Here is a 27,643-nt window from a genome sequence, read left to right on the forward strand (position 1 = left end):
GGACTCCGCGCGGGGAAAGGGCGAGCCCGCGCCAGCCCCAGCCAAACTTTTTTTTTCTCCCCCGGACGCTCCGCCCCGCCCCGACGGCGCCCCGCCAAAACCCGGCCTGGAGTGCTCAGGACTGGACGGCAGGAAGGGAGAGGGAGGGAAGCGGGGCGGGATTGATAACCCCCCCTCCCATACACACCCACACACAGCGCTTCCCTCCAGGCCGGCTTTCCTCCCTTGAAACTCACCCTACGGCGAAGAGCGGTGTGGGAAGGTGGCCTAGAGGTCATCTAGTCCATCCCTGCTGGCCATGGAATGCTCCTTCTGATATTACTTCTGTCCTCTCCGACATGGCTGTTCTGTCTCCCCTGAGGAAACTGACTTCCAAGTCGCTTTCCTCCCTTGAAACTGACCCTATGGCAGAGGGTGAAGGGGACCCAGAGGTCATGAATTTCTTAACTTAAAATTGTAATTGGATTGGTGGATATTGGATGTGTCACTATGTACTGTTTTTACCATTGTTGTGAGCCGTCCCGAGTCTGCAGAGAGGGGTGGCATATAAATCCAATAAATCTAATCTAATCTAATCTAATCTAGCCCACCCCAGCTGCCAAAGGACACTCCTTCTGATGCTCCTTCCAACCTTTTTGACAAGGTTGTTCTGTCTTGAAACTGACCCTACAGCAGAGAGTGATGTGGGAAGGGGGCCCAGAGGTCATCTTGCCCACCCCTGCTGACCACTGGACCACTCCTTCCGACCCCTTGGATGCCAACCAAATGTACAGGTAGTCCTCACCTTACGACCTCAAACGTTTCTGTCAGTTCAGTCAATGAGACATTTGGGAAGTCGTCCCATTTTGTGGCCCTTTCTCACCACCGTCACTAAATGAATCCCCATGGTCCTTTCAGTTAGCCACAATGGTCGTTAAGGGAACCTGGCTTCCTGGTAGACTTTGCTTCTCCGAACGTCGCCAGAGGGGATCCCGTCACCCTGGGGCACTGCGACCGTCCAGAAATAGGAGTCAGTTGCCAGATGTGTCGGAATTTGGATCACGTGACGATGGTCGTTAAGTGTGAAAAACGATCCTCATTCACTTCCCCCCCCCCATTGAAACCAGTCACAAAACCAACTGTTGTGAAAGTTGAGGGCTGCCTGTATAAGTGGCGGCTCCATCGTGTGGCGTGGTGTCCCACAGGTGAACTCCATGCGGTGGTGGGAACATGCGCGGAAGAAAAAATACTTTTCCCTGGAAGCCTCTTCCGAGGGGACCTTTCAAGGGAATGGAAGTGGTAGAACCGTCCGGCCCTGGGCACTCGGTCTCTGCCAAGCCAGGGAAGGACCAGCTGCCCAACTACAGAGGGGTCCAAGAATTTATTTATTTATTAGTTACATTTATTTATTTACAGTATTAGTTAAATTTATTTGTTAGTTAAATGTATTTAGTCGTTAAATTTATTTATTTAGTCGTTAAATTTATTTAGTCGTTAAGTTGATTTAGTAGTACTTTATTTAGTACTTTTTATTAATTTTGCTATTAATAGTACCAAATAGCATTTATCATTATTAAGCTATTCAAATTAGGCCATAGAGATTGTACATAGTTCACATTATAATACAGATTTGCCGCGCACTCGTACAGTTTCTTTGTGGGTTTTAACTTTGTATGTCTATGTTACGTTTCTAATACTTGTATACATATGTAAATAAAAAAATATTTTAAAAAAGTTTATTTAGTAGTTATATTTATTTATTGGTAAAATTTATTTTATTAACTAAAATTATTTTTTATTAGTTAAAATTATTCATTTAGTTATTATTCATTTAGTCGTTAAATTTATTTATTTAGTCATTAAATTTAGTAGTTAAATTGATTGATTGATTAGTTAAATTGATTGATTAGTTAAATTGATTTATTGATTAGTTAAATTGATTTATTGATTAGTTAAATTGATTTATTGATTAGTTAAATTGATTGATTGATTGATTAGTTAAATTGATTGATTGATTGATTAGTTAAATTTCTAAGCTGCCCAACTTCTTGCAGACTCTGGGTGGCGAAGGACCTTAGCTTCCCTTCCCCCTTTCCTTCCCCCTTCCCCCTCCCCACCTGGCTTGGCCCCAAAAATGTTCCAAGAATCTACCTTCCTGCTTGGCTCCGCCAGGTTAATGATTTTCCAGCCTCACCTGCCCATCTGCTTGTCTCCCAGGCCTTGCTGGGAGAATCAGCAGGCGGCAGGGCTATGGGGGACACCCTGGATGACCTCCCGGGTCCCCCCGCCCCACAAAGAGCAGCAGATCCCAGCTGAAGGGCATCCCGTTGGGGGGAAAGGCAGGACGCATCCAAAAACGTGCCCCTGGTTCTGGCACCCTGCTTGGGCTGAGAGGTGGCATGAAGCATCGCCTACAATGCATTTACTCAAAGACACCCCCCCCCCCCAGGCGTCTCTGGGATTTGGCTTTTCCAGTGGAAAAAGAAATCCCAAAACAGCAGCTAGAAAGTGCAAATGATTCAACGTGGCCAACTGACCACCCCCGCTTCTCCTGGTGGGCTTTATGGTGTCACCGGTCACTTCCCTTCCTTATCTCACCAAGGATCTGCCGTAATCTTGCGCCTTTCCTCCTTAGCCAGCCGGGCTTTAAATGAGCGTATTAAGGAAGGGTGGGAGAGAAGAGTCACCGATATTACCATGAAAGGCTATGAAAGGCAGAGCGGAGAGATTTTGCTGCTACAGCCACATGAGACGGCCAAGAAAGACAGCCCCAAAAATTGCCCCTCCCTGGCTCTAGTTTCTTGGGTCTGTGTGTGTGTGGTGTGACAGAAGAGGCCGCTCTGCTGATGCCCAGAGGCACGATGCAGCGGGTCCTCAGCTTTACGGCATCACGTTGGAGAGCCAAAATTTATTATAGTTTGCAGAGTGAAACGTTTGCAAAGTGAATTTCCTGTCCATTTTCCTTGCCTTGCAGGTTAACGGGTTTTCCCATTGACTTTGCCTGCCAGAAGGTGATGGACTTGCAACCGTCGTAAAAAGGAGCCAGTTTGCCCGCCATCGGAAGTTTGATCGCGTGAACATGGGTGATGCTGCGATGCTTGTAAAGGTGAAACCCCCCCCCGATTGGAAGTCCCTTTTTTTGATGCCATTGTTAATTAGGAACGGTCACTAAAACGAACTGTTGTAAGTGGAGGATGATCTATATCTCATTTCAACGTACTTTCCCTCTCTCTCTCTGTCTGTCTGTCTCTCTCTCTTGCACTTAGGATGGATATATGTTTATCCCAGGCATGTTTAAATTCAGTTCCTGTGGATTTACCAACCACGTCTGCTGGAAATTTGTTCCAAGCATCTACTACTCTTTCAGTAAAATAATATTTTCTCACGTTGCTTCTGATCTTTCCCCCAACTAACCTAAGATTGTGGCCCCTTGTTCTTGGGTTCACTTTCCTATTAAAAACACCCCTCCTGAACCTTATTTAACCCTTTCAATGTTTCGATCATGTCCCCCCTTTTCCTTCTGTCCTCCAGTCCAGACTATACAGATTGAGTTCATGAAGTCTTTGCTGATACGTTTTATGCTTAAGACCTTCCACCATTTTTGTAGCCTGTCTTTGGACCCGTTCAATTTGATCAATCTCTTTTTGTAGGTGAGGTTTCCAGAACTGGACACAGGATTCCAAATGTGTTCTCACCAGCGCTCTATACAACGGGATCACCATATCCCTCTTCCTGCTTTCTCTCTCTCTCTCTCTCTCTGACAGCCAGATGGGTGCTGTAGTCCAACGTGCTGTGCCTAAAAGCCAATGCAATCCTAATTGCATTAATAGAGGGATTCAATCAAGATCAAGGGAGGTACTAACACCACTCTACAAAGCCTTAGTAAGGCCCCACCTAGAGTCCTGCATCTACTTTTGGTCACCACATTATAAAAAGATGTTTGAGACTCTAGAAAAAGTGCAGAGAAGAGCGACAAAGAGGATTAGGGGACTGGAGGCTAAAACATATGCAGAATGATTGCAGGGACTGGGCATGGCTAGTTTAATGAAAAGAAGGACCAGGGGACACAGGATAGCAGCCTTCCAATATTTGAGGGGCTGCCACAGAGAGAAAAGGGTCAAGCTATTTTCCAAAGTCCCCGAAGGCCAGAAAAGGAATAATAATGGATGGAAACTGATCAAGGAGAGATTCAACCTGGAAATAAGGAGAAAATTTCTGACAGTGAGAACAATCAAGTCATGGAACAGAAGTTGCCTTTGGAAGTTGTGGGAGCTTCATCATGGAAGCTTTGAAGAGGAGACTGGACTGCCACCTGTCAGAAATAGTGTAGGCAGGGTCTCCAGCTTGGGATGGCGGGTGGGGTTGGACTAGATGACCTCCAAGGTCCCTTCCAACTCTTGTTATTCTGTCATTCCTCATGCCAGCAAGTCAGCCCTGCTCTATCAAGGAGAGGCTGGCCAGGGCTTCACCAAGCCTCGAACCCTTGGAGTGTGAGATCTCTGTCACAACCGGGTCCCTTCTTCAAAACCGAGACAAGGTTCTAGTTCACCTGGCCCCAGAGAGAGGTTAATTCTGAGTCAGATCAGAAGAAACTCCTTGCACAGTGGCACCATCGGTTCCTTGGCCCTGCCAGTGTGGATTGGCAGTGCCCCTTCTTATTGGCCCAGAAGCGTCCTTGCCTCCTTGTCCTCCGAACAGCTGCGTCTCGCGTAAGGTGGGGGGGACAGATAGGAGCCTGCGACACAAGGCTAAATGCTGTCCTTGGGCCACCGGAAGTGGCAACGTGTCCCCCTATAGCTGGAAAAGGGACGGCAATAAAAGGGCCTGAGGCTACTCCCTCCGTCCCAGAGGGTCACTCCTGCCATCAGCATGTGGAAACTCCTGCTTGCGGTCTTGCTAGCCACCGAGGGTAAAGCCTGCAGCTTGGCAGTGGCGCTTGGCATCAAAAGCTAGAGAACGAGGGTGTCCCTCCCACACCGCGCCAATCTTTTTGTGGTTCGGTTTTCCGGCTTCGTTCAACCTGGCCTGGAAGGATCTCCTTCCACTTTCTCCCAGGGCGACCGAACATCAATCTTGACTCCCAGGAGTGGCAAAGCAGGGGTGGGGTTTGGGGTGCGAGGGGGCTGTCAGGGACCCCTTTCCGCAGCCGAACGGGCCTTTGTGGCGGGAGTGGCTGGCCACCGACAACCTGCCTCTTGTGCAAGGTTGACTCGTTAAACTCATTGAGTGTCTGTGTGTGGCTATGCACCCACGTAGAGAGCTAGTAGCTGGGAAGACGGGGGAAAGAGTCCAACTCTGTGTTGAATAGACTGTGTGATGATGATAATTATTTTTGCCCCCTTCCGCTCAGCTCACGGCTGTGGAGAGCCCGTCTTTTCCCCTGTCAGAACCGGGAGGGTAGTGAATGGAGAAGATGCCATACCCTACAGCTGGCCCTGGCAGGTAAGGGGGCGATGCCCACTCCCAGCAGCACGCACCAGAAAGGGTGGGGAAAGTGGGAGGAGTGGGTGGAGCTTCTTTGGAGAAAAGCCGCTCATCCCTACTCCGGCCATGAACTTTGGGAAGGGGGGGTAGGAGGGAAGTCTGGGTGGGCAACGTTAGAAAGTCTGCTCCCGCTCCCTTGTTTACTGCAGGTTTCCCTGCAATACCAATCTGGAGACTACTTCTACCACACCTGCGGAGGGACCCTCATCCATCCCAACTGGGTGATGACCGCCGGGCACTGCATCTCGTGAGTGCCCCCTCGGGCAGCCTGGCGCTTCTGGTTCAGGGGTGGGGGAATGGTATCCCAGCGACGTATACCAGCGACCGGTCAGATCCCACAGGGTCGGCCTTCTCCAGGTCCCATCAGCCAAGCAATGCTGCCTGGCGGGGCCTAGGGGAAGGGCCTTCTCTGTGGCAGCTCCGGTCCTTTGGAACCAACTCCCCCCCCCCCGGAGATTCACACCGCCCCCACTCTCCTGGCTTTTCAAAAGGTTTTTAAAATGCACCTTTGCCGGCAGGCCTGTGGCGGGTTGATCATTAATACAGTACTCTGCTCTGGTTGATGGTACGATTGTGGTTGGAATGAATTGAGGTCGAATGGTTTTAAATTGTTTGGCTTTGATCTTAGGTTTATTCCTGGGGTTTTTCAACTCTGTATTTAGTATCTGTTTTATTATGTAAGCTGCCCTGAGTCCCTCAGAGAAGGGCCAAGTAGAAATCCAAGTACAGTGGTACCTCTACTTAAGAACTTAATTCGTTCTGTGACCAGGTTCTTAATAATAATAATAATAATAATAATAATAATAATAATAATAATAATAATGTATTAGATTTGTATGTAAGTAGAAGCACTTTTTCCATAGGAATCAATGTAAAAGCACATCATGTGTGCAAACCCATTAGGAAAGAAATAAAAGCTCGGAATTTGGGTGGGAGGAGGAGGAGGAAGAAGAGGAGGAGGACGGTCGCTGCCCAAAGCGAAGGGAGAGTTTCTTTTCTCTGGGTGCTGGCAGAGGTTTATTCCCTCTCCAAGCGCCCAGAGAAAGGAAAATGCTTTGTTCGCTCTGGACTGCCACCGAAAGGCTCCTCTGGCAGCCCAGAAAAACCCAAGATGGCCGAGATTAAAGGAGGAATGGCAGGAAACTAGTGGCCGGGCCTTCATGCCTGGGAAATTTTTCAGGGCTTGGGTTCTTAAGTAGAAAATGGTTCTTCAGAAGAGGCAAAAAAATCTTGAACACCTGGTTCTTATCTAGAAAAGTTCTTAAGTTGAGGCGTTCTTAAGTAGAGGAACCACTGTAAATAAATAAATAAATAAAAAATGGGTGCAGGGTGGGTGAAGGCACCCTGGCTAATGGAGTGCTGAAGGAGCCCCCCACCCGTCTCACCCCACTGTCCCCTTTCCCCAGTTACTACCTGACGTACAGGGTGGTCCTCGGTGAATATAACCTGGCCGAGGCAGAAGGCCCGGAGCAGTCTATCTTAATCAACCCCGAGGATATCTTCGTGCACCCCGACTGGAACCCCAACTGCCTCTCTTGCGGGTGAGTAGAACCGTCTTTGTTGCAAAGGAGGAGGCTGGCACGGGTGGGCAGGAGGGGGTCTTCTTACCAAGGAAATTCCAGGTGGGGAAGGGAAAAAACCCCTCCCCTGACACAGGCTCCGCCTCTTCTTTCAGGAATGACATCACCTTGATCAGGCTCTCCCGCCCGGCCGTCCTCAACGACAAGGTGGAGCTGGCGTGCCTGCCCCCACGAGGAGAAGTGCTTCCCAACGACCAGCCCTGCTACATCAGTGGCTGGGGCACACTCTACAGTAGGTCCCGGCCGGGGCTGGGAGGGGGGAGGAGAAGGCGGCCACAGGAATAGCAATTGCCCTTAGACTTGCATACTACTTCACAGTGTTTGGACAGCCCTCTCTAAGCGGTTGACAGCCTCTGATCCCTGACAATCTGGTTCCTCGTTTTACCCACCTCAGAAGGAGGGAAGGCTGAGTCAGCCTTGAGCCAGTGTCAATCAAAATCGAACTGCTGGCAGCGGGCAGAGTCAGCCTGCAATGCTGCATTCTAACCCACCTCTGTCATCAGGCATGGGGGAATTAACATTTTCCCTCCCCCTAGGCTTATAAAATTTATGTATGGTATGCTAGTATGTATGATTGGTTTCTAAATTGGAGTTTTTTTAAATCAACTTAAATATTAGATTTGTTTATATTGTATTATTATTGCTGTGAGCCGCCCCGAGTCCGCGGAGAGGGGCGGCATACAAATCTGATTAATAAATAAATAAATAATAAATAAATAAGGATGGAAGGAAGGAAGGAAGGAAGATAGCAGTAGCCCTTAGACTTGTATACCACTTCACAGTGCTTGTACAGCTCTCTCTAAGTGGTTTACAGAGACAGCATATTGCCTGCAACAATCTGGGTCCTTATTTTACCCATCTCGGAAGGATGGAAGGCTGAGTCAGGATCGAACTTCTGGCAGTGGGCAGAGTCACCCTGCAGTACTGCATTCTAACCACAGGGAAAGAGGAAGAGAGGGAGGGGAGAAAAGAAAGAAGTTAGCAATGGCACTTAGACTTATATATCGCTTTACAGTGCTTCACAGCCCTCTTCACAGCAGGTTACAGAGTCAGCCTACTGGCCCCCAACAATCTGGGTCCCCATTTTACCGACCTCAGAGGGATGGAAGGCTGAGTCAACCTGCAGCCATTCAGGATCGAACTGCCGGCAGTGGGCAGAGTTAGCTTGCATTCTCAAGCCATTCACCAGGGATGGCTGGGGGGAATCTTTCTCTTCCAGCCGGAGGCTACATCCCTGACATCCTGCAGCAGGCGCTTCTGCCAGTGGTGGACTACGCGCATTGCACCCAGCCAGATTGGTGGGGAACTACGGTCAAGGACAACATGGTTTGTGCTGGCGGGGACATCAAAGCCGGTTGCAACGTGAGTAGAAGTGCAGAGGGCCACAGTCTGGAGTTCAGAGATTGGGGGACAAAGGAAGCTGGGATCTCCTTTCCTAGGATTAGCAGCCCTGGCGTTGCCACCCCAATCCGATCCAATCAGAATACCCTACGCAACTAGACTTACAATCCTAGGTTTAGAAAGCTTAGAACTACATTGTTTTAAACATGACCTAAGCATAGCCCATAAAATCATCTGCTACAATGTCCTTCCTACTTCAGCTTCAACCACAACAACACACGAGCACACAACAGATACAAACTTAATGTGAACCGCTCCAAACTGGACTGCAGGAAATAGGACTTTAGTAACTGAGTAGTTGATGCCTGGAACTCACTACCAGACTCTGTAGTATCATCTCCTAACCCCCAAAACTTTACCCTTAGACTCTCCACTGTTGACCTCTCCCGATTCCTAAGAGGTCAGTAAGAGGTGTGCATAAGTGCACCAGCGTGCATTCTGTCCTCTGTCTTAATGTTTCTCTCTTTATTAGCATCATGTATATAAATATTATATCTTTGTATACCACCGATATGTATGTGACGAAACAAACAAACAAACAAATAAATAGAATTCATCCAGAAGGGACCTTGAAGGTCTTCCGGGACCGCCTTCTGCCACACGAATCCCAGCGACCGGTTAGGTCCCACAGAGTTGGCCTTCCCCAGGTCCCGTCGACTAAACAATGTCGTTTGGCAGGACCCAGGGGAAGAGCCTTCTCTGTGGCGGCCCCAACCCTCTGGAACCAGCTCCCTTCGGAGATTAGAATTGCCCCCACCCTCCTTGCCTTTCGTAAACTCCTTAAAACCCACCTCTGCCGTCAGGCATGGGGGAATTGAGACATCTCCCCCGGGCCTATATAGTTTATGCATGGTATGTCTGTGTGTATGTTCTTGCTTTTTAATAAGGGTTTTTTTAGTGAATTTTAAATTATTAGATTTGTTGTATATTGTTTTATTGTTGTTGTGAGCCGCCCCGAGTCTGCAGAGAGGGGCGGCATACAAATCTAATAAATAATAATAATAATAATAATAATAATAATAATAATAATAATAATAATAGTCCAACCCCCTGCAGGAGCTGCAGAACCTATACCAATGATAGCTAACCTTTAAGGCAACAAGTGCCCAAACTGAAAAGTGCACAGGTGCGCAGACATGCACAATCATGTGCATGCGCAGCAGATAACCAAAGACTGGCGAGAGGCAGGGCATGCCAACACTGACAGTGTGGCAAGAGCTAAGATCTTTTTCTTTCGCGAGCTTCCATTTTGGCATTTGCAGGAAAATAGAAGCTCACGAAAGAAACACACCTTGTGGGTGGGGCTTGCCGGCCATGTGACCAGGTAGGAGTGGTTTAACGATCATTTGACTGGGGGTGGCTTAAGGGTCATGTGACTGGTTTAAAGGTGGCCAATGTGACGTCACTCACATCAAGGGTTAGGGTTAGGGTGCCTGGCCTCTCTTCACTTCGAAGTGATACCATTTCCCCATCTATTTACTATTACTGAACATCCAAAATATACTATTTAATTCTATGTATATATGCCATATGTGTACATACATATTACACACAGGCACACAAAAATATACATTATCTACTATATAAAGTGTATGTACACACACGCACACACAGCTCTTCTAAAGTTATACACATTCAACCTCATTTACTGTGATAGGAAAAACATACCCAGAGCCCAGAAGGGAAAAAAAGAAAAAAAATCAAAATTTTTCTACCAGTTCTGCGTAGGAAGCCCATCACTGAGCCACCTCTCTGGGAGACGTTAGCAGAAGTATTTGTACGGAGTTTTATAAAATCTGGGGGAAATGTTATGAGTGGGTTGAAAATAAAAATGGATAAAATAATGAAAAATTGATGTAAAAGAGATAAAGGAATGAGAAATAGGATTGAGGGAACCCGGTTGATGGAAAGGGAAAAGGAGGTAGTGTTAGATAATTATGTGACACATATTTAAACTAGAAAAGGTTTGAAATTGAATTTATTTATTTTTTTATTGGATTTGTATGCCACCCGTCTCCATGAACTTTTATATTAATTAATTAATTAATTAGACTTCTATGCCGCCCAATCCCAAAGGACTCAGGTTTATGATTTAAGAATATGATTATTAGAATTACAAAATGATGAAAAACTGTTCAGTCTATTGATTTTCAGGCTAAAATTGGTTATTGCAATTATATTTTAGGGTTTTTAGAAATATAAAATTCTTTCTTTTTAGTTTGTTCTTTTTTCTTTTTTAGACAGATAGAGTAATTACCATAGGGATGAATTGAAATAGTATATGATTTATGATGTTTTATTAATCTTTCATGTAAGAGATTTCATAAGTATATTTTCAGGCATTGAAGATAATATGCATTGTGATGTATGTGTATTTTTGAGTTAGAGAAAAAAATAAAAAACTTATTTATTATATAAACATATATATATACAGTATAATATAAACTTATACATTTATTATTTTTATATTTATTTATATATATATATATATATATATATATATATATATATATATTTATATATTTATTATTATTTATATGCCGCTCGCTCCAAAAGGGATTCTGCGAGGCATATAAATACAATAAACATATCAGAAAAAGAAGTGTATTTGCACGGATGGCCAACAGACTCCTCTCGTCCTGCCACTAACAAGCTTTCCAGACTGATAAAGGAGAGAGGAAAAAAGGAAACACCAGTATGTTTCTGAAGATGAATTTTGTATTTCAGGGTGACTCCGGTGGACCCCTCAATTGCCCAGCTGTTGATGGCCGGTGGTACGTTCATGGGGTGACCAGTTTTGTCTCAGCATGGGGCTGCAACACCCTGCAGAAGCCCACCGTCTTCACCCGCGTCTCTGCTTTCATCCCCTGGATTGAGCAGGTATTAATGGTCAGGTCCCATATCTGGGGGGGGGGGGGGGAGGGAGGGGACACCTTTCCCCTGTAGGAAAGATCAGAAGCAATGTGAGAAAATATTATTTGACCGAAAGAGTAATAGATGCAGCCTGACCCACAAAGCTTGGCCTCTCTTACTGAGAAACTGAGGCGGTAGAGTAGGGGCTCCGCAAACTTGGCAACTTTTAAGGCTTGTGGACTTAAACTCCCAGAATTCTCCAACCAGCATAGTATATAAAGCTCAGAGGTCTCCAACCCAGGCAACTTTATGAGGCGTGGACTTCAATTCCCAGAATTGCTTAGCCAGTTGAAGTCCACGCCTCATAAAGTTGCCTGGGTTGGAGACCTCTGAGCTTTATATACTATGCTGGTTGGAGAATTCTGGGAGTTTAAGTCCACAAGCCTTAAAAGTTGCCAAGTTTGCGGAGCCCCTACTCTACCGCCTCAGTTTCTCAGTAAGAGAGGCCAAGCTTTGTGGGTCAGGCTGTGTTTTATGTGTTCACAAACCAGCGCGCAACTCTCTAACACCAGATGGTTGGTTTTGCCTTGCAGATCATTTCCAGCTATTCCCGTTAAGCAGAAGTGTGTGTGGTGTTTCCAGATTGTATAAAAATAACAACAATAATAATAAATGTCTTTCTGGCTGCAGCATGTTGTCCCATTGTTCTTCTTGGTCTTGTTTGAATCCTCTCCTCTCCACTGTCTATGGAGGAGGGTGTCCTGCTTCAATTCCCTGATACCTTCACCCTTTCTGACCCAGATGAAGGGTGTGCAAACCTCCCAGGCAGAACTAAACCCACAGGATGCCTACAGAAGCTCAGAAAAGATTGAAATAAAAGTGAAACCTTTTGCTACCTTTTAAAGAAAATCACTAGCCACTGCACCCTTTCTGTAGTAAGATGGAGAGTTCCCTCCACTCCTCTACTCGCAATACCCTACGCAACTAGACTTACCATCCTAAGTTTAGAAAGCTTAGAACTACGTCGCCTTAAACACGACCTAATCATAGCCCATAAAATCATCTGCTACAATGTCCTTCCTACTTCAGCTTCAACCCCAACAACACACGAGCACACAACAGATACAAACTTAAAGTAAACCACTCCAAACCCGACTGCAAGAAATGTGACTTTAGTAACTGAGTAGTTGATGCCTGGAACTCACTACCCGACTCTGTAGTATCGTCACCTAATCCCCAAAACTTTACCCTTAGACTGTCCACTGTTGACCTCTCCCGATTCCTAAGAGGTCTGTAAGGGGCGTGCATAAGTGCACCAGCATGCCTTCCGTCCCCTATGCTAATGTTTCTCTCTTACTAGCATCATGTATAAAGACATTGTTATATCTTTGTATACCACCAAGATGTACTTGACAAATCAAACAGACAAACAAACAAATTGGGGCGCAGGTGGTGGTGGTGGGGGCTGGATCTTCTCCCAAAGCCAGAGTTACCCAACACAACCCACCAGGGGCCGGTCCAGAGATGCAGGCAGAATAAACCCCTCCCTATTCAGTCCTTTTGGCCAAATGACTATGTGGATGGGAGGGGGGGGAGTTGCGACATCCCTATCTGGGAAGGGAGGGGGCACAAAGCTGGCTCGCACAGAGGCAGCCCCCAACCTCCACCCCCCATGACACAGCAAGGAAGACCGATGCCCCATCATCCGAAATGGTCCCTGGGTACATCCCAGGAGTGAAATCCTACCAGTACCCCTGGTTTGGGCAAACCTGTAGCGGCGGCTGCCAGTGATTTAGAGAACTGATAGCAGCGGCAGCATGAGACTCTGCTCACCCATTTCTTGTTCTGCGTGTGAGCAAAGCCTTGTGTACATGCACAGAGGGTGAAAAAGCGTGCGCGGCAGCTGAGTGCATGCACCCAAAGTACATGCTTCCGAACCGGGCCAGTAGATTTCACCACTAGTATATCCCCATCCATCCACCTACGCGGATGTCATCCTGTTAAAATTATTCTTTGCGGGAAGAGATTACCGGTAGTCCTCAATGTATGGCTATAATTGACATAAGCAAAAATTTCAGAAGAGAAGGATTTAGGGGTGGTGATTTCTGACAGTCTCAAAATGGGTGAACAGTGCGGTCAGGCAGTAGGGAAAGCAAGTAGAATGTTTGGCTGCATAGCTGGAGGTATAACAAGCAGGAAGAGGGAGATTGTGGTCCCGCTGTATAGAGCGCTGGTGAGACCTCATTTGGAATACTGTGTCCAGTTCTGGAAACCTCACCTACAGAAAGATATTGATAAAATTGAAACGGGTCCAAAGATGGGCTACAAAAATGGTGGAAGGTCTTAAGCATAAAACGTATCAGGAAAGACTTCATGAACTCAACCTGTATAGCCCGAAGGACAGAAGGGAAAGGAGGGGCATGATCAAAACATTTAAATATGTGAAAGGGTTAAATAAGGTTCAGGATGGAAGTGTTTTTAATAGGAAAGTGAACACAAGAACAAGGGGACACAATCTGAGGTTAGTTGGGAAGATCAGAAGCAACGTGAGAAAATATTATTTGACTGAAAGAGTAGTAGGTGCTTGGAACAAACTTCCAGCAGACGTGGTTGGGAAATCCACAGCAACTGAATTTAAACATGCCTGGGATAAACATAGATCCATCCTAAGATAAAATACAGGAAACGGTATAAGGGCAGACTGGATGGACCATGAGGTCTTTTTCTGACGTCAATCTTCTATTTTTCTATGTTTCTATGACATTTATGTGGCCAAGCAAAGAACTTGTAGTCCTCAATGTATGGCCACAATTGACCCGACATTTACATGGCCAAGCAAAGAACTTGTTCATTGAACTCTGCCCCATTTCACAACTTTTCTTGTCATGTCCGTTTGGTGACACCCCCCCCCTGTGGTTCTTAAGTGGGGACACTGTTGTTAAGTGAACCCGGCTTCTCCATCGACCTCGCTTGTCAGAATGGTCGTAAAAGGGGATCGCGTGGCCCACCCAGGAGGTTGCAACCATCATAAAACATGAGTCGGTCTCCAAGCAACGGAAAGTAAATCACGCGATTGTGTGGTTGTACGTGTAAAAAATGGTCATAAGTCTCCTCCCCTCCTGTGCCATGGTAATTTTGAACCGTCGTTAAACAAACTGTTGTAAGCCGAGGACTAATTGTACACCTATATAGCTGTGGAGAACTGGCAGATTCTCAGAGGTCATTTAGTTTGCTCCAAAAGGTATCGAAGAGAATATGAATGGCCCTGTACATTGGTGAGCTGACACACAGGGTTAAATCTACTTCCCTTCTCAGTTTGGAAGCGCACACTTCGCGCATGATTTTTCTCCCTCGGAGTTGGCACATGTGCAGAACAATTTGCGCATGCGCAGAGATGGGGGCGGGTGAGAAAATGGCGGTGTCTGGCCAGGTGGGCTGAGTCTCGTACTGCCACTGCTAACGTTATGCCCAGAAAACAGGCCGAACCAATAACATTTCAACCCCCCTACACATTCACATCTGGCTTTCGCACCCTTTCCAGATTACACCACACTCAGCCAAGGATTGGCAAATAAGCTGTTGTGGGCAAAAGAAAAAAGAAAAAAATAATAACCACACCACCCATGTTACATAACCCTCTGGGAGGATGGTTCCTGACCACCCTGTTTGGATCATAGGACGGGGTAATTTCCAAGCAGGAGAAGAGTTTGGGGGGGGGCATTGTACCCCAGATGGTTCTGACAGGAAATCCCCTGGGAGGTAACCCAGAAATAACAACAACAACAACAACAACAACAACAACCCTCCTCCTACCCCTCCACTTCTCCTCCTCCTCCTTCTCTTCCCCTTCTCCTTTTCCTTCTCCTCTTCTTCTCTTCCGCCACCTCTTCTCCTCTTTCTCTTTTTCCTCCTCTTTTTCTCTTCCTTCTCCTTCTCCTCCCCTCCTCCTCCGTCCTTCTCCTCCTCTTCTCCATCTTCTTCTTCTTTTCTTCCTCCCTCCTCTCCTCTTCTCTCCTTCCCCTTCCTCTTCTTCTTCCACCACATCTCTTGCCTCCACGTCAACTCCCCCCCTGGCCTTGGCAGCTTCTGGGTGCTCATCACCTGGCCGAGGAGCCAGCTGCTGTTTTCCCTGGGGAGCAGGCCAGCTTTCCAGGCCTCTTGGCTGACCCTGCCGGGGCCGTGAGCACCGTCACACCTGTGTCTAAGGCCTCTGTGGCCGTCACGGTGAGTATTTAAAGCACAGGGGGGTCTGAAAGCCATCCTGAAAAGATGCTGCCGCTGGTGATTTCCGTCTTGTTTGTGGCCAGCGGTAAAGATGCATCCCCTGCCTTCCCTCTCCACCTGCGGGGTCTCCTAGCCCCTAGCCAGGGGTCTCAGTTTTCCTCTCTTCTCTTCTGCAGCCTCCGGGTGTGGGCAGCCTGCCTACTCTCCCCACAGCCGAGTGGTGAACGGCGATGACGCTGGGCCTTACAGCTGGCCCTGGCAGGTACTAGCACGGCCCGTTCCTTCCCATTAGACGCACCCCACCAGCACCCCAATGGCCCTCGCAGGCAAAGAGTTTGGCCATTTTGAGCCAAAGAAGTCGGGCATTTTGAGCCCGGCCTGCTGGCTGGCTGGCTGGCAATTGGGCTGCCGTCTAAGCATCTCCAGGAGAGGCTGAGAAAGCCTGGGCTGAGTGCAGAGCTGACTGGACCAGGTCTTTGCTAGTGTGACGTCTACCCCCTCCCCTTCTCAATGTCTCCCTCTCTGGCCTCCCACAGGTCTCCCTCCAGTATGAGAGAGATGGCGTCTTCCGTCACACCTGCGGAGGGTCTCTCATTACCCCCGACTGGGTCATGACAGCTGCCCACTGCATCTCGTAAGTGTCCCAGCCACGGCTGGAGTATCGGCCTCCCTCTGGAGTCCAGTGAGGCTTTGCATAGGGAGCCTCCTCCTCCTCCTCTTCCTTTCCTCCTTGCAGATCTTCCTTCCTTCCTTCCTTCCTTCCTTCCTTCCTTCCTTCCTTCCTTCCTTCCTTCTCATTTCTATCTTCTTCCTTCCTTATTTCCATCTTCTTCCTTCCCTTCCTTCCTTTTTCGGTCTATTTCTTCTTCCTTTCCTTCTTTCTTCTTCCTTGTAGCTCCTTCTTCTCATTTCTTTCCCAACTCATTTCTCTCCCCCCTCCCCCCTTCTTTCTTTCCTTCCTTCTTTCCCCCTTTGTTTAGGGTCAGTCCTTCCTGATTTCATCCTTTGTAGCCTGGCCACAGGCTGAGGTTAAAGCCCCTGATCCTAAACAAAAACTATAGAAATTCTCAGTCCTCCAGGGTCCTGTTTAGGTTATTTCTTTTTTCCAAAGAAGGGAGCGAGGTCACCCACCCCTCCGGTCTGCAGGGGATACAGACTCTTCCCGAGCACCTTCACCTGCCCCCTGAAAGCTGCTTGGGCCATTTCTCCCCCAGACGATCCCGGACCTATAAAGTGGTGCTGGGGGATTACGACCTCACAGCGGAGGAAGGGCACGAGCAGCACATCCCCATCAACCCCGAAGACATTTTTGTGCATTCCGGCTGGAAATCCAGTTGCGTCTCCTGCGGGTAGGCGAAGGCGTCCATCTTTGGGGGGGGAGAAGGGAGAGAAAGGAAGCCTCCAGCATCCCCACCCACCCACTCACCCACCTGTCTCCCTCTTCCGCTCCAGCAACGACATCGCCCTGCTGAGACTGTCCCGCCCAGCTCAGCTCAACGACGAAGTCAGCCTGGGTTGCATTCCTGAACCGGAGACCGTCCTGCCTAACGGATACTCTTGCTACATCACCGGCTGGGGGCGTATTTCCAGTATGTGTGGGGGGGGGCCTCTACGCAAGGGAGACTGGGGTGTGTCTGGGGGTTGCAATGGGGCCTGGCGGGAAGACCTGACGCCTGTTTCCCCTCCACAGCTGGAGGGCCTCTGGCCGCCAAACTGCAGCAGGCACTCATGCCCGTGGTGGACTACGACCACTGTAGGAAGCCTGACTGGTGGGGAGGTTCCGTCAAGCCAAGCATGGTGTGCGCCGGGGGAGACATCCAATCAGGTTGCAACGTAAGTTGGAAGGAGGAAGGCCGCTAAGCCATGGTCTCTTTGCCTTAAATCAGTGTTTCTCAATTATTTGCTGTCACGCCCAGCGAAGGGCCGCTCATCTCACCTCCTACCGGGGTGCCCTCCAGGATTTGGCTTCTGCACATGTGTAGCAAGCGAAATCTCACGTGATGATGAGTGCACGAGCGAGTTTTCGGCAATTTTCACCGATATTTTTGCTTCTGCGCATGCATAGGAAGGAAGGAAGGAAGGAAGGAAAGAAAGATAGAAGATGGGAATAAGCGAGATGGAAATAAAGGATATGGAAATAAGGAAGGAATGGGAAGAAATTAGAAGAAGGAAGGAAGGAGGTAGAAATGAGGAGCGTGAGCAAGCAAAGTTTCTGCACTTTTCGCAGCTAGTTTTGCTTCCGCGCATGCACAGGAAGGAAGGAAGGAAATTAGGAAGGAAAATAATGAGAAAAAGAAAGGAAGGAAGGAAAGAGAGAAGGAAAGAAGAAAAGAAAGAAGATGGGAATAAGGAAGGAATGGAATAAGCAAGGAAGAAATTAGAACAAGGAAGGAAGAAGATAGAAATGAGGAGCGTGAGCGAGCGAGATTTTGATACTTTTCACCGATAGGAAGGTAAGAAACAAGGAAGGAAGATAATGAGAAGAATAAAGAAGGAAGGAAGGAAGGAAGAAGAAAAGGAAAGAAGGAATGACAGAAGATGGGGATAAGGGAGATGGAAATAAAGAATATGCAAATAAGGAAGGAATGGGATGAAGAAATTAGAAGAAGGAAGGAAGGAGATAGAAATGAGGATGCACAAGCGAGGGAGATTTCTGCAATTTTCACTGCTAGTTTTGCAGTGCATGCACAGGAGCAAAAACCCAGTGAAAATAGCTGAAATCTCCTTCGCACGAGCGTGTTCATGTGATATTTTGTTTTCTGCCCATGAGCAAAAGCCAAATCTCGCGTGAAGGTGCGTCGTGGGCGCGAAGCTGTGCACGCATTCCCAGAAATTCCTACCGGACAGAGCACCTGAGTTATGCCCCTCTCTAGGAAGAAGTAAACATTTAGCGCCTCCCCCAACTCTCCACTGGGGCGATTGTTTGCAATATTTGGCACGTTTTCGCTGAAAAATCTCAAGCGGCTTGTCAGCGTGATTGGCGTGTCATGTGCTTCCTGCTCTCAGCTGCCAACATTTTTAGACATGGTAAACATACCAGTCTTTTCTCGTCTCCCACCGTAGTCACAGTGAAGCCATATTTTGTCATATTTCCTCATCTTAGCTTTTCGGAGACTTAGGTTTGTCTCTTGATCTCCGTCTTTCTCCTCCTTTCTTTTCATCCCTGTTAAATATTTTTCCGTGGTGTCTCTTAAGGGTTTGTTATCTGCACTTCATATCTCCTGCTTTAAGATGTGTGCTATTGTTCAGTGCAAAACAACCCTACTTCCTGCAACAACAACAAAAAAAGGCATGTTCTCCGGGGTCATGTGCCCCTCCCTGGCATCACTCCGCCCCCGCCCCCCCCAGGGAAGCCCACCCCGCTATTTGAGAAACACTGCCTTAAATTGACATGACATGCCTGGCAGCTCTGGTAAGCCCAGCAGGAGAGCTAACAGCATGTCATAACAAGAAAAAAAAAAGAATATTAAAAACTACAGAGCAGAATTTAGGAATGAACCTTCAAAGCAGAAAGGGATGGTGAATGCTGCCCTCTAGTGACTGATGAGAGGCACTACACTAACAAAGGGAATGGAAATGGTCAAATAAAGAAAAAACGGGCAAATTTTGTAGAGCCAATTCTTAATAAATTTGTTCGCTTGATTGATATTTATTTATTTATTTATTTATTTATTTATTTATTTATTTATTTATTTATTCATTTGTCCAATACACAAATACATAGGAAGAAAAATAGACATGTGATAATATAAAAGAGGGTGAAAGTGAACTTAGAGGAGAGGATATATGAAAGGAAGAGAATATATATGATAGGTGAAAGAAAGGAAAGACAATTGGACAGGGGACGAAAGGCACATCAGTACACTTATTTACGCCCCTTACTGGCCTCTTAGGAACCTGGGGAGGTCAATCGTGGAGAGTCTAAGGAAGAAGTGTTGGGGGTTAGGGGTTGACACAATTGATAACTCGCTTCGATAACTCGATTGTTGAAATCATATTTTTTACAGTCAAGTTTTGCACGGTTCGTATTAAGTTTGAATCTGTTGCGTGCTCTTGTGTTATTGCGGTTGAAGCTGAAGTAGTCATTGACCGGTAGGACGTTGCAGCATATGATCTTGTGGGCAATACTCAAATCGTGTTTTAGGAGCCGTAGTTCTAGGATTTCTAGGCCCAGGATTGTTAGTCTATTTTCGTAGGGTATTCTGTTTCGAGTGGAGGAGTGAAGGGCTCTTCTGGTGAAATATTTTTGGACATTTTCAAGGGTGTTGATGTCTGAGATGTGATATGGGTTCCAGACAGATGAGCAGTAGTCTAGGATGGGTCTGGCAAAAGTTTTGTAGGCTCTTGTGAGTAGAGTGAGTTTGCCTGAGCAAAAGCTGCGTAGGATCAGGTTAACAACTCTAGAGGCTTTTTGGGCAATATTGTTGCAGTGGGCTTTAGCACTTAGGTCATTCGATATTAGTATTCCAAGGTCTTTTACAGAATGCGGGTTAGCAGTGAGAGATTGTTTATTCAGTTCGTATGTGCGGTTAGGATTCTTTTTACCAATGTGGAGGGTAGAGCATTTGTTGGTTGATATTTGAAGTTGCCAGGTGTTAGACCAGTCTGAGACAAAGTCCAGGTCTTTTTGGAGAGTGAGTGTGTTATCAGTGGTGTTGAAAAGTTTCACATCATCGGCAAAAAAACCACAGTTGCTTTTGATATGGTCACAGAGATCATTGATGTAGAGAATGAAGAGAGTAGGACCTAATACGCTTCCCTGGGGAAGGCCGCTTATGACAGAGGCGGGGGTGGAGATGGCGCTACCAATTTTGACAATTTGTTGCCTATTTGACAGGAATGCAGTAATCCAGTTGTGGAGGAGTCCTGGGATGCCATAGGATTTGAGTTTGTCATGGACCACTGAGTCGAAGGCTTTGCAAAAGTCTATATAAATTGCATCAATGGATTTTCCTTGGTCGAGGAGGGTAGTCCAGATGTTTTTGCAGTGAAGTAGTTGTAGGTTGCAGGATAGTTTCCTTCTAAATCCAAATTGTTTGTTTGAGAGTAGGTTATTAGATTCTAAGTAGAGGGTGATTGATCGATTTATAATTGATTACATGATTTTACAAGGGACGCAACAGAGAGATATTGGTCTGTAGTTGTCCACTAGTGAAGGGTCTCCTTTTTTGAAAATGGGGATGACTATTGCTTTTGACCACAGCTTGGGGAGCGTGCTGGTCCTGAAGGATTTTTGAAAGATAATGCTTAGGGGTTCAGCAAGAGCAGAAGAAAGTTTCCTTAGGAAGTATGCACAGAGACCGTCTGGTCCAGCAGATAGGGAGGGTTTGAGGTCACGGATTGCTTTTTCTACATTGTCAACAGTGAAGGCGATTTGGGTTAGGTTTTTTAGTGGGTTAGAGGTACGATTTGCGAAGACGGGGGAAGAACCATTGCTGTTGACAAAAACAGAGCCGAAAAAAGAATTGAAGAGGTTGGCCTTGGATGTGTCATCATGGTATTCTTTGTTATTGGGTCCTACGAGTGGTGGAATAGGTCTGGAGTCATTGAGTTTGTTGTTGACGAAGTTATAGAAAGCACAGTTAGACTTGGTATGAAGGAGGCTTTCCTCTTGTTTGCTGTGATAGTTGAGGCATTCTGCTCTTATTCTTTGGCATATGCTTTTGTAGCAGACTTTAAAGTTGGTTACTGGGCTTTTTTTGTTTCTACGCCAGAGGGATTTTGTTTTGGTTTGTAGTTTCTTTAACGAGACAGGTATGTTATTTTTTCGTTTACCTCTGGAAGAAGTGAGTGGCACATGTAGTTCAATAAGCCTTTTGATTTGGAGTAAAAACATATTGTAGAGATCATCAGTGGTGATGCAGTTAGAGAATAAGGCTTTCCAGTTAAGGATTGAAAGATTGGCGTCTATGAGATCATAGTTGGCTTTTCTGAAATTGTACTTAGGCGCCGCATACTTCTGGTGAGTGTTTAGATGATGAATTTGAATTTGATCGTACTGTGGTCGCTGTTGGAGAAGGGTTCTTTTGTGTGCAGTCCATAGATAGCACTTTTGCTGTTGCAGAATATGAGATCAAGACAGTTGTTGAGTCTGGTGTTGTTTGATACTAATTGTTCTAGTCCTAGGCTGGTGACGGCGTTATAGATGGCGGTGTGTATAGGTTCAGTGGAGCATTCGTTTAGTGACCAGTTGATGTGTGGTAGGTTGAGGTCACCAAGGAAGATAATGGGGTGGGGGCAGGAGGTTGCTCTTGCACTCGGAAACTCCTGAAGCAAAGCAGGAGGAGTTATTTTCCCCCAGTTAGGAAAAAATACGACTCTAAATGTGGAGGTATCCAGCCAAACAGAAGTATTTAAATCGGTTTCCCCCCCCAAACTTGGCAGCTTTTAAGACATGTTTAGATTTCAACTCCCAGAATTTCCCAGACAGCCCTTGGGAAGTCTGGATCTCCACAGGCCAAGTAGGAGAATCCAGAGGTGGGTTTCAGCACGTTCTGACCAGTTCTGGAGAACCATTAGTGGAAATTTTGAGCAGTTCAGAGAACTGGTAGTAGAAATTTTGAGTAGTTTTTGGAGAAGGGCGGCATACAAATCTAAATGATAATAATAATAATAATAATAATAATAAAGTTTGGAGAACCAGCAGTGAAAATTTTGAGTAACTCGGAGAACCAGTAGTAGAAATTTTGAGTAGTTTAAAGAACCGGTAGAAGAAATTTTGAATAGTTTGGATAACTGGGGGACAAAATTTTGAGTAGTTCGGAGAGCTGGTAGCCGAAATTTTGAGTAGTTTAGAGAACTGGTAGAGGAAATTTTGAATAGTTCGGATAACCGGTGGAGAAAATTTTTAATAGTTTGGAGAACTGGCAGAGGAAATTTTTAATAGTTTGGAGAACTGGCAGAGGAAATTTTTAATAGTTTGGAGAACTGGCAGAGGAAATTTTTAATAGTTTGGAGAACTGGCAGGGGAAATTCTGAGTAGTTTGGAAAAGCGGTAGAAGCAATTTTGAATAATTTGGAGAACTGGTATGAGTCCAAAGGGCAGAGAAATATAGCAGAAATTTTGAGTAGTTCAGATAACTGGTAGTGGAAATTTTGAGTAGTTCGGAGAACCACTGGAGGAAATTTTGAGTACTTCAGAGAACTGGTAGTGGAAATTTCGAGTAGTTTGGAGAAATGGTAAATACCACCCCTGACTGGCCCCGCCCCCCATCAATCCTCTGCCCCAAATCCCAGCTGACTGGGAGGAAATAGGTATTTTGCAGTAACCTTCCCCTGCCATGCCCACCAAGTCACCCCACACCACGCCCACCGAATCCCATCCCCGTGAGAGTGGTACAGGACAGGAGTAAATCTGGCGTAACTCCGTTTCAAAGTCTCCCTCGGACATAAATATGGAAATTGTGAAAGGGAATAGGAATATTTGGGAAACAGGATATGCCAGAGAAAAATCAAGGAGGGAGGAGGGAGAGGACCCGGCAGAGAAGAGAACTTAGCTTTTCTGCCTAACGACTAAAAGTGACCACAAGGAGGCAGCACCTGAAGACGTTTACTGTACCCCAGTCGGTCACTCTGGGGAGGAAGTTAGCACTGTACCCCTGCTTTTCTCCTTTTTTTTTATGTTGTGGAGCTTTCCCCTCCCCCCAACGCTCCTGAGAGCAGAAAGCAGGTGGAGAAGGCCTTTCGCAAAGTTTACCCATTGGACTGAGTCCAAGGGGCAGAGAGAGTAGAGTTCTCTACCGCCCTTTCAAAGTGCTGGGCCTTTTAACAGATTTAACAGATTAACAAGAGTTGGAAGAGACCTTGCGGGTCATCTAGTCCACCCAAAGCAGAAGACCCTACACCATTTCTGACAGATGTCAGTCCAGTCTTTTCTTGCAAGCCCTCCCACAACTTGTTTGTTTGTTTGTTTATTCATTAATTCATTAATTCATTAATTCATTAATTCATTAATTCATTAATTCATTAATTCATTAATTCATTAATTCATTAATTCATTAATTCATTAATTCATTAATTCATTAATTCATCCATTCATTCATTATTTATTATTTATTTATTTATTTATTTATTATTTGGATTTGTATGCCGCCCCTCATTCATTCATTCATTCATTCATTCGACTTCTATGCTGCCCAATCCCGAAGGACTTAGGGCAGCTTCCGAAGGCAACTTCTATTCCATGGTTTGATTGCTTTCACTGTCAGAAAATTTCTGCTTATTTCCAGGTTGAATCTCTGCTTGTTGAGTTTCCATCCATTATTCCTTGTCTAGTCTTCAGGGGCTTTGGAAAACAGCCCAAGCCCCCCTCCTCCCTCCCCTCAAATATTGGAAGACTGCTATCCTGTCTCCCCTGGTCCTTCTCTTCACTAGATTAGCCATGCCCACTTCCAGCAACCATTCATTGTATGTTCTAGTCTCCTAATCTTCTTCTCTGCCATCTTTCTAGCATCTCAACATCTTTTTTTTAAACATCTGATTAAAATCAAGGCATCAGGCCCTTCCGCGAATTATTTATTTTTTTATTAGTGATTAATTAAATTTGTATGCTGCCCAATGCCGAAGGACTCTGGGCTGCTTGCAACAATAAAGTAGCATAAAACAATTTAAAATCACAATAATGCAGTCATACCATATCACACATATCTTATTGGAGTCGGAAAGATGTCAACTGCTCACGGTCCCCAGGCCTGCTGGCAAAGCCAGGTTTTCAAGGCTTTCCGGAAAACCAGTAGAGTGGGGGAAGTATGGATCTCAGGGGGTAGTTGGTTCCAGAGGGCCAGAGCCACCACAGAGAAGGCCCTGCCCCATGGCCCCACCAGCCAACACTGCATAGTCGACGGAACCCAGAGAAGGCCAACTCTGTGAGCTCTAATAGAATTCTTTATTAGCCAAGTGTGATTGGACACGCAAAGAATTTGTCTTTGGCACAGATGCTCTCAGTATACATAAAAGGAAAATATAGATTTGTTAAGAATCATAATGTACAACATTCATGATTGTCATAGAGGTCAAGTTAAGGATACAAGCAACAAATTACAGTCATAAAGTCGTAAGTGGGAGGAAATGGTTGATAGGAACGATGAGAAAAAACTATTAGTAATAGTAGTGCAGACTTAGTAAATAGTTTGATAATGTCGAGGGAATTATTTGTTTAGCAGAGTGATGGCGTTTGGGAAAAAACTGTTCTTGTGTCTAGTTGTCTTGGTGTGCAGTGCTATGTAGCAAGGTTTTGAGGAGTTGAAACAGTTTATGTCCAGGATGCTAGGGGTCCATAAATATTTCCATAGCCCTCTTTTTGACTCGTGGTATATAGGTCCTCCATGGAAGGCAGGTTGGAAGCCATTGTTTTTTCTGCAGTTCTGATCATCCTTTGAAGTCTGTCTAAGATGTCTAGGAAGAACAGGGGAGGGGTGTCTTCCTTTACGCAGCCTTGATGTACCCCAGGCTGTTTTTCAGTTTAGTTGTGGCTTCTGCTGTCCCCTCCTGTCCAATTTCCTGATCAGCCCTAACCAAATCTTATCACCTTCCAGCTTCCACAGAGGGCTTGGCTGGGCTGGACTCAGAGCAAAAAATAGCAATAGCAATAGCATTTAGACTTTATATACTGCTTCACAGTGCTTTACAGCCCTCTCTAAGCGGTTTTACAGAGAGTCAGCCTATTGCCCCCAACAATCTGGGTCCTCATTTTACCCACCTTAGAAGGACGGAAGGCTGAGTCAACCTTGAGCCTGCTGAGATTCGATCTGCCAAATGGCTGGTAGCTGGTGATCAGCAGAAGTAGCTTGCAGTACTGCACTCTAACCAGCGTCCCACCGAGGCTCTTGCAAAGTGCAGAACGCTAACATGCTCTCTGTGCCACACAATAGGGTGACTCTGGTGGCCCCCTCAACTGTCGGGGCAGCGACGGCCGGTGGTACGTCCATGGGATCACCAGCTTCGTGTCCGGTTTGGGCTGCAACACCCTGAGGAAGCCCACCGTTTTCACACGGGTTTCTGCCTTCAACAGTTGGATCCTGAAGGTGAGATGCGGCCCTCACTCCTTTCCCTTAGCGACGTGGAACCTCTTGATGGCCTTGAGGCAGTGACCCTACTGGAATGCTCTGGGCGGGGTGCGTGAACTTGTGTGCAGAGGCTGAAGCGTGTGCGTGTACCATTTTGCCAATTTCAGATATTTCCTTGATTCTGTGTATGCGCAGAATGACTGAAGAGCAGTGGTCGGTCCAAGCTCCGGCCACGCAGCTGTGCTCTCCCGCGTCGCAGCAGGCGTCTCTCGGCATGGCAATGGTATGACTTGCTCGGCTGCCCCATCGCCATGCTGAGAGATGCCTGCTGTCGCTCGGGAGAGCACAGCTGCATGGCAGAGTTTGGGCCCCGCGGCTGTAGTCTCCTGTACCACAGCACCCATCCCTTGGTGTGGCGATGGGACGACTCGTGCGAACGTCCCTTTGCTTCCATGCGTGCATGGTGCGTGGATGGACGGCTGCAATGGAGTTGCGTGCACAGCTCCATTTCTGCTGGTGGAACAGCGTTCCACTCCATCCCACCTGCTGCCCACCACTGCCTTTGCCTTGAGAGGATCCCTACAACATCGTCGTTCCCATGCAGCTATATCGAGCTGCAGAAAGAGTGGGTGGATAACCCTGAATGGGCCACCGCTCGATTTCTCCTTTGTAAAACAACCTTGCACTCACCGGCTGTCTAAAGGGTGGGTTGTTTACCGGTTCATCCCAGTTCGGGTGAACTGGTGGCGGCAGAGGGGTTGGAATCATCACAGACGATCTGAACCGGTAGTGACACCCATTCTTGCCTCCTTTCTTGCCTTTCAGACGCTCAAAGGGCTGTGAGGAGGAGAGCAGGCCAGCCTTCCAGTTCCAGAATAAAGTCGCTTTTGAGATGCCATCTGGCCTTGCGTTCGAGTCTTACATCCCGCGTGTTGTGGGGCGGGTAGGCAGAGAAGAGAGGGCAACCGGGCCTGACAGGAGCCTTTCTACAAAACTTAACGGGAAAAACAGTCCACCCTAAAGAAGTGTTTTGGCTAGGTCTCTGGGGTGGTCCCATCTCCCAAAGCCTCCTTGGCAGTATCGGGTTGCTTCTGGATACGTGCCACACCGCGCAATGGTACCAAAAATGGAGCTGTGCGTGCGGCTCCACAGGTCCGGCATGTGTGCCCATATTTCCCAGTGAGATTTGGCTTCTGCACATGTGCAGGAAGAAAGATATCATGAGGGGACATGCATGTGTGAGATTTCTGTGATTTTTTGCTTCTGCGCATGCGTGGAAGGAAAAAAAAATCACCGAAATCTCTCTTGTGCACAACCTCTCGCGAGATTTTGCTTCCTGCGCAGGTATAGAAACAAAATCTCACTGGGATGCACATGTGCACACCGGCAATCCGAAGCTACATGCATGTCACACTGGTAGCGAGCGTCAGTAGCAATCCCCACCTGCTCCTCAGCATGCAAAAGGGGTGTGCGAGGCCCTGAAGGAATCCATTTTCCGTCTTTCCGCCATGCACAACCTCACGCCCATTGCCAAGCCCATAAAGAAAGGAAGGAACCTGCCACAAATGCAACCGATGTCCTATGTGCCTTGGCTCAGCCCAAGCACTGGACCCAAAGGCAAAGCTACGGTGGGCAAGGTGTGTGTGTGTGTGTGTGCCAGGCCTCTGCCAAGCTCTGCCAGGCCATTTGGGGACCAAGCCCCCCAATTCTACCCCCACCCTGTTCTCTTTCGTTCTGCCCTTGGAAGGAGAACTATCCTTTAATAGAGGATAGCAATAGCATTTAGACTTATACACTGCTTCACAGCCGCCTCTAAGAGGGTTTACAGAATCAGCATATCCTCCTTTTACCGACCTCGGAAGGGTGGAAGGCTGATTCGACTGAGCCTGGTGGGATTTGAACTGGTGAACTCACAGCCAGCAGAAGAAGCAGCTTGCAGTAATGCACTCTCACCACTGCGCCACCAAGGCTCATTCATTCATTCATTCATTGATTCATTCATTGATTCATTGATTCATTCATTCATTTATTGTTAAGTTGAAAGGGACAATGAAGGCCATCGAGTTCAACCCCCTGCCCAAGCAGGAACCCTATAGTACACCAGTCAAGTGGCAGTTC

General features: G+C 46.7%; 2 protein-coding genes across 2 annotated transcripts; both read left to right on the top strand.

Moving 5' to 3' along the window:
- Positions 1–3,134: 3,134 nt before the first annotated feature.
- On the top strand, positions 3,135–11,390 carry LOC139171467 (proproteinase E-like; the record flags this gene model as incomplete). Its single annotated transcript, XM_070759714.1, has 7 exons — positions 3,135–3,162; positions 5,330–5,421; positions 5,613–5,710; positions 6,870–7,004; positions 7,139–7,275; positions 8,263–8,405; positions 11,172–11,390. Coding segments are annotated over 7 exons (852 nt in total), but the record flags the coding sequence as incomplete, so codon positions are not given.
- Positions 11,391–15,566: 4,176 nt separating this feature from the next.
- Positions 15,567–26,368, top strand: LOC139171469 (chymotrypsin-like elastase family member 3B). Its single transcript, XM_070759718.1, has 8 exons — positions 15,567–15,606; positions 15,698–15,783; positions 16,058–16,155; positions 16,736–16,870; positions 16,974–17,110; positions 17,212–17,354; positions 25,391–25,543; positions 26,351–26,368. The coding sequence occupies exons 1-8, from the start codon at positions 15,567–15,569 to the stop codon at positions 26,366–26,368; spliced, it is 810 nt and encodes a 269-aa protein (XP_070615819.1).
- Positions 26,369–27,643: the final 1,275 nt, after the last annotated feature.

The sequence above is a fragment of the Erythrolamprus reginae genome, chromosome 8, assembly GCF_031021105.1.
Source record: "Erythrolamprus reginae isolate rEryReg1 chromosome 8, rEryReg1.hap1, whole genome shotgun sequence".
Taxonomy (NCBI): Eukaryota; Metazoa; Chordata; class Lepidosauria; order Squamata; family Dipsadidae; genus Erythrolamprus; species Erythrolamprus reginae.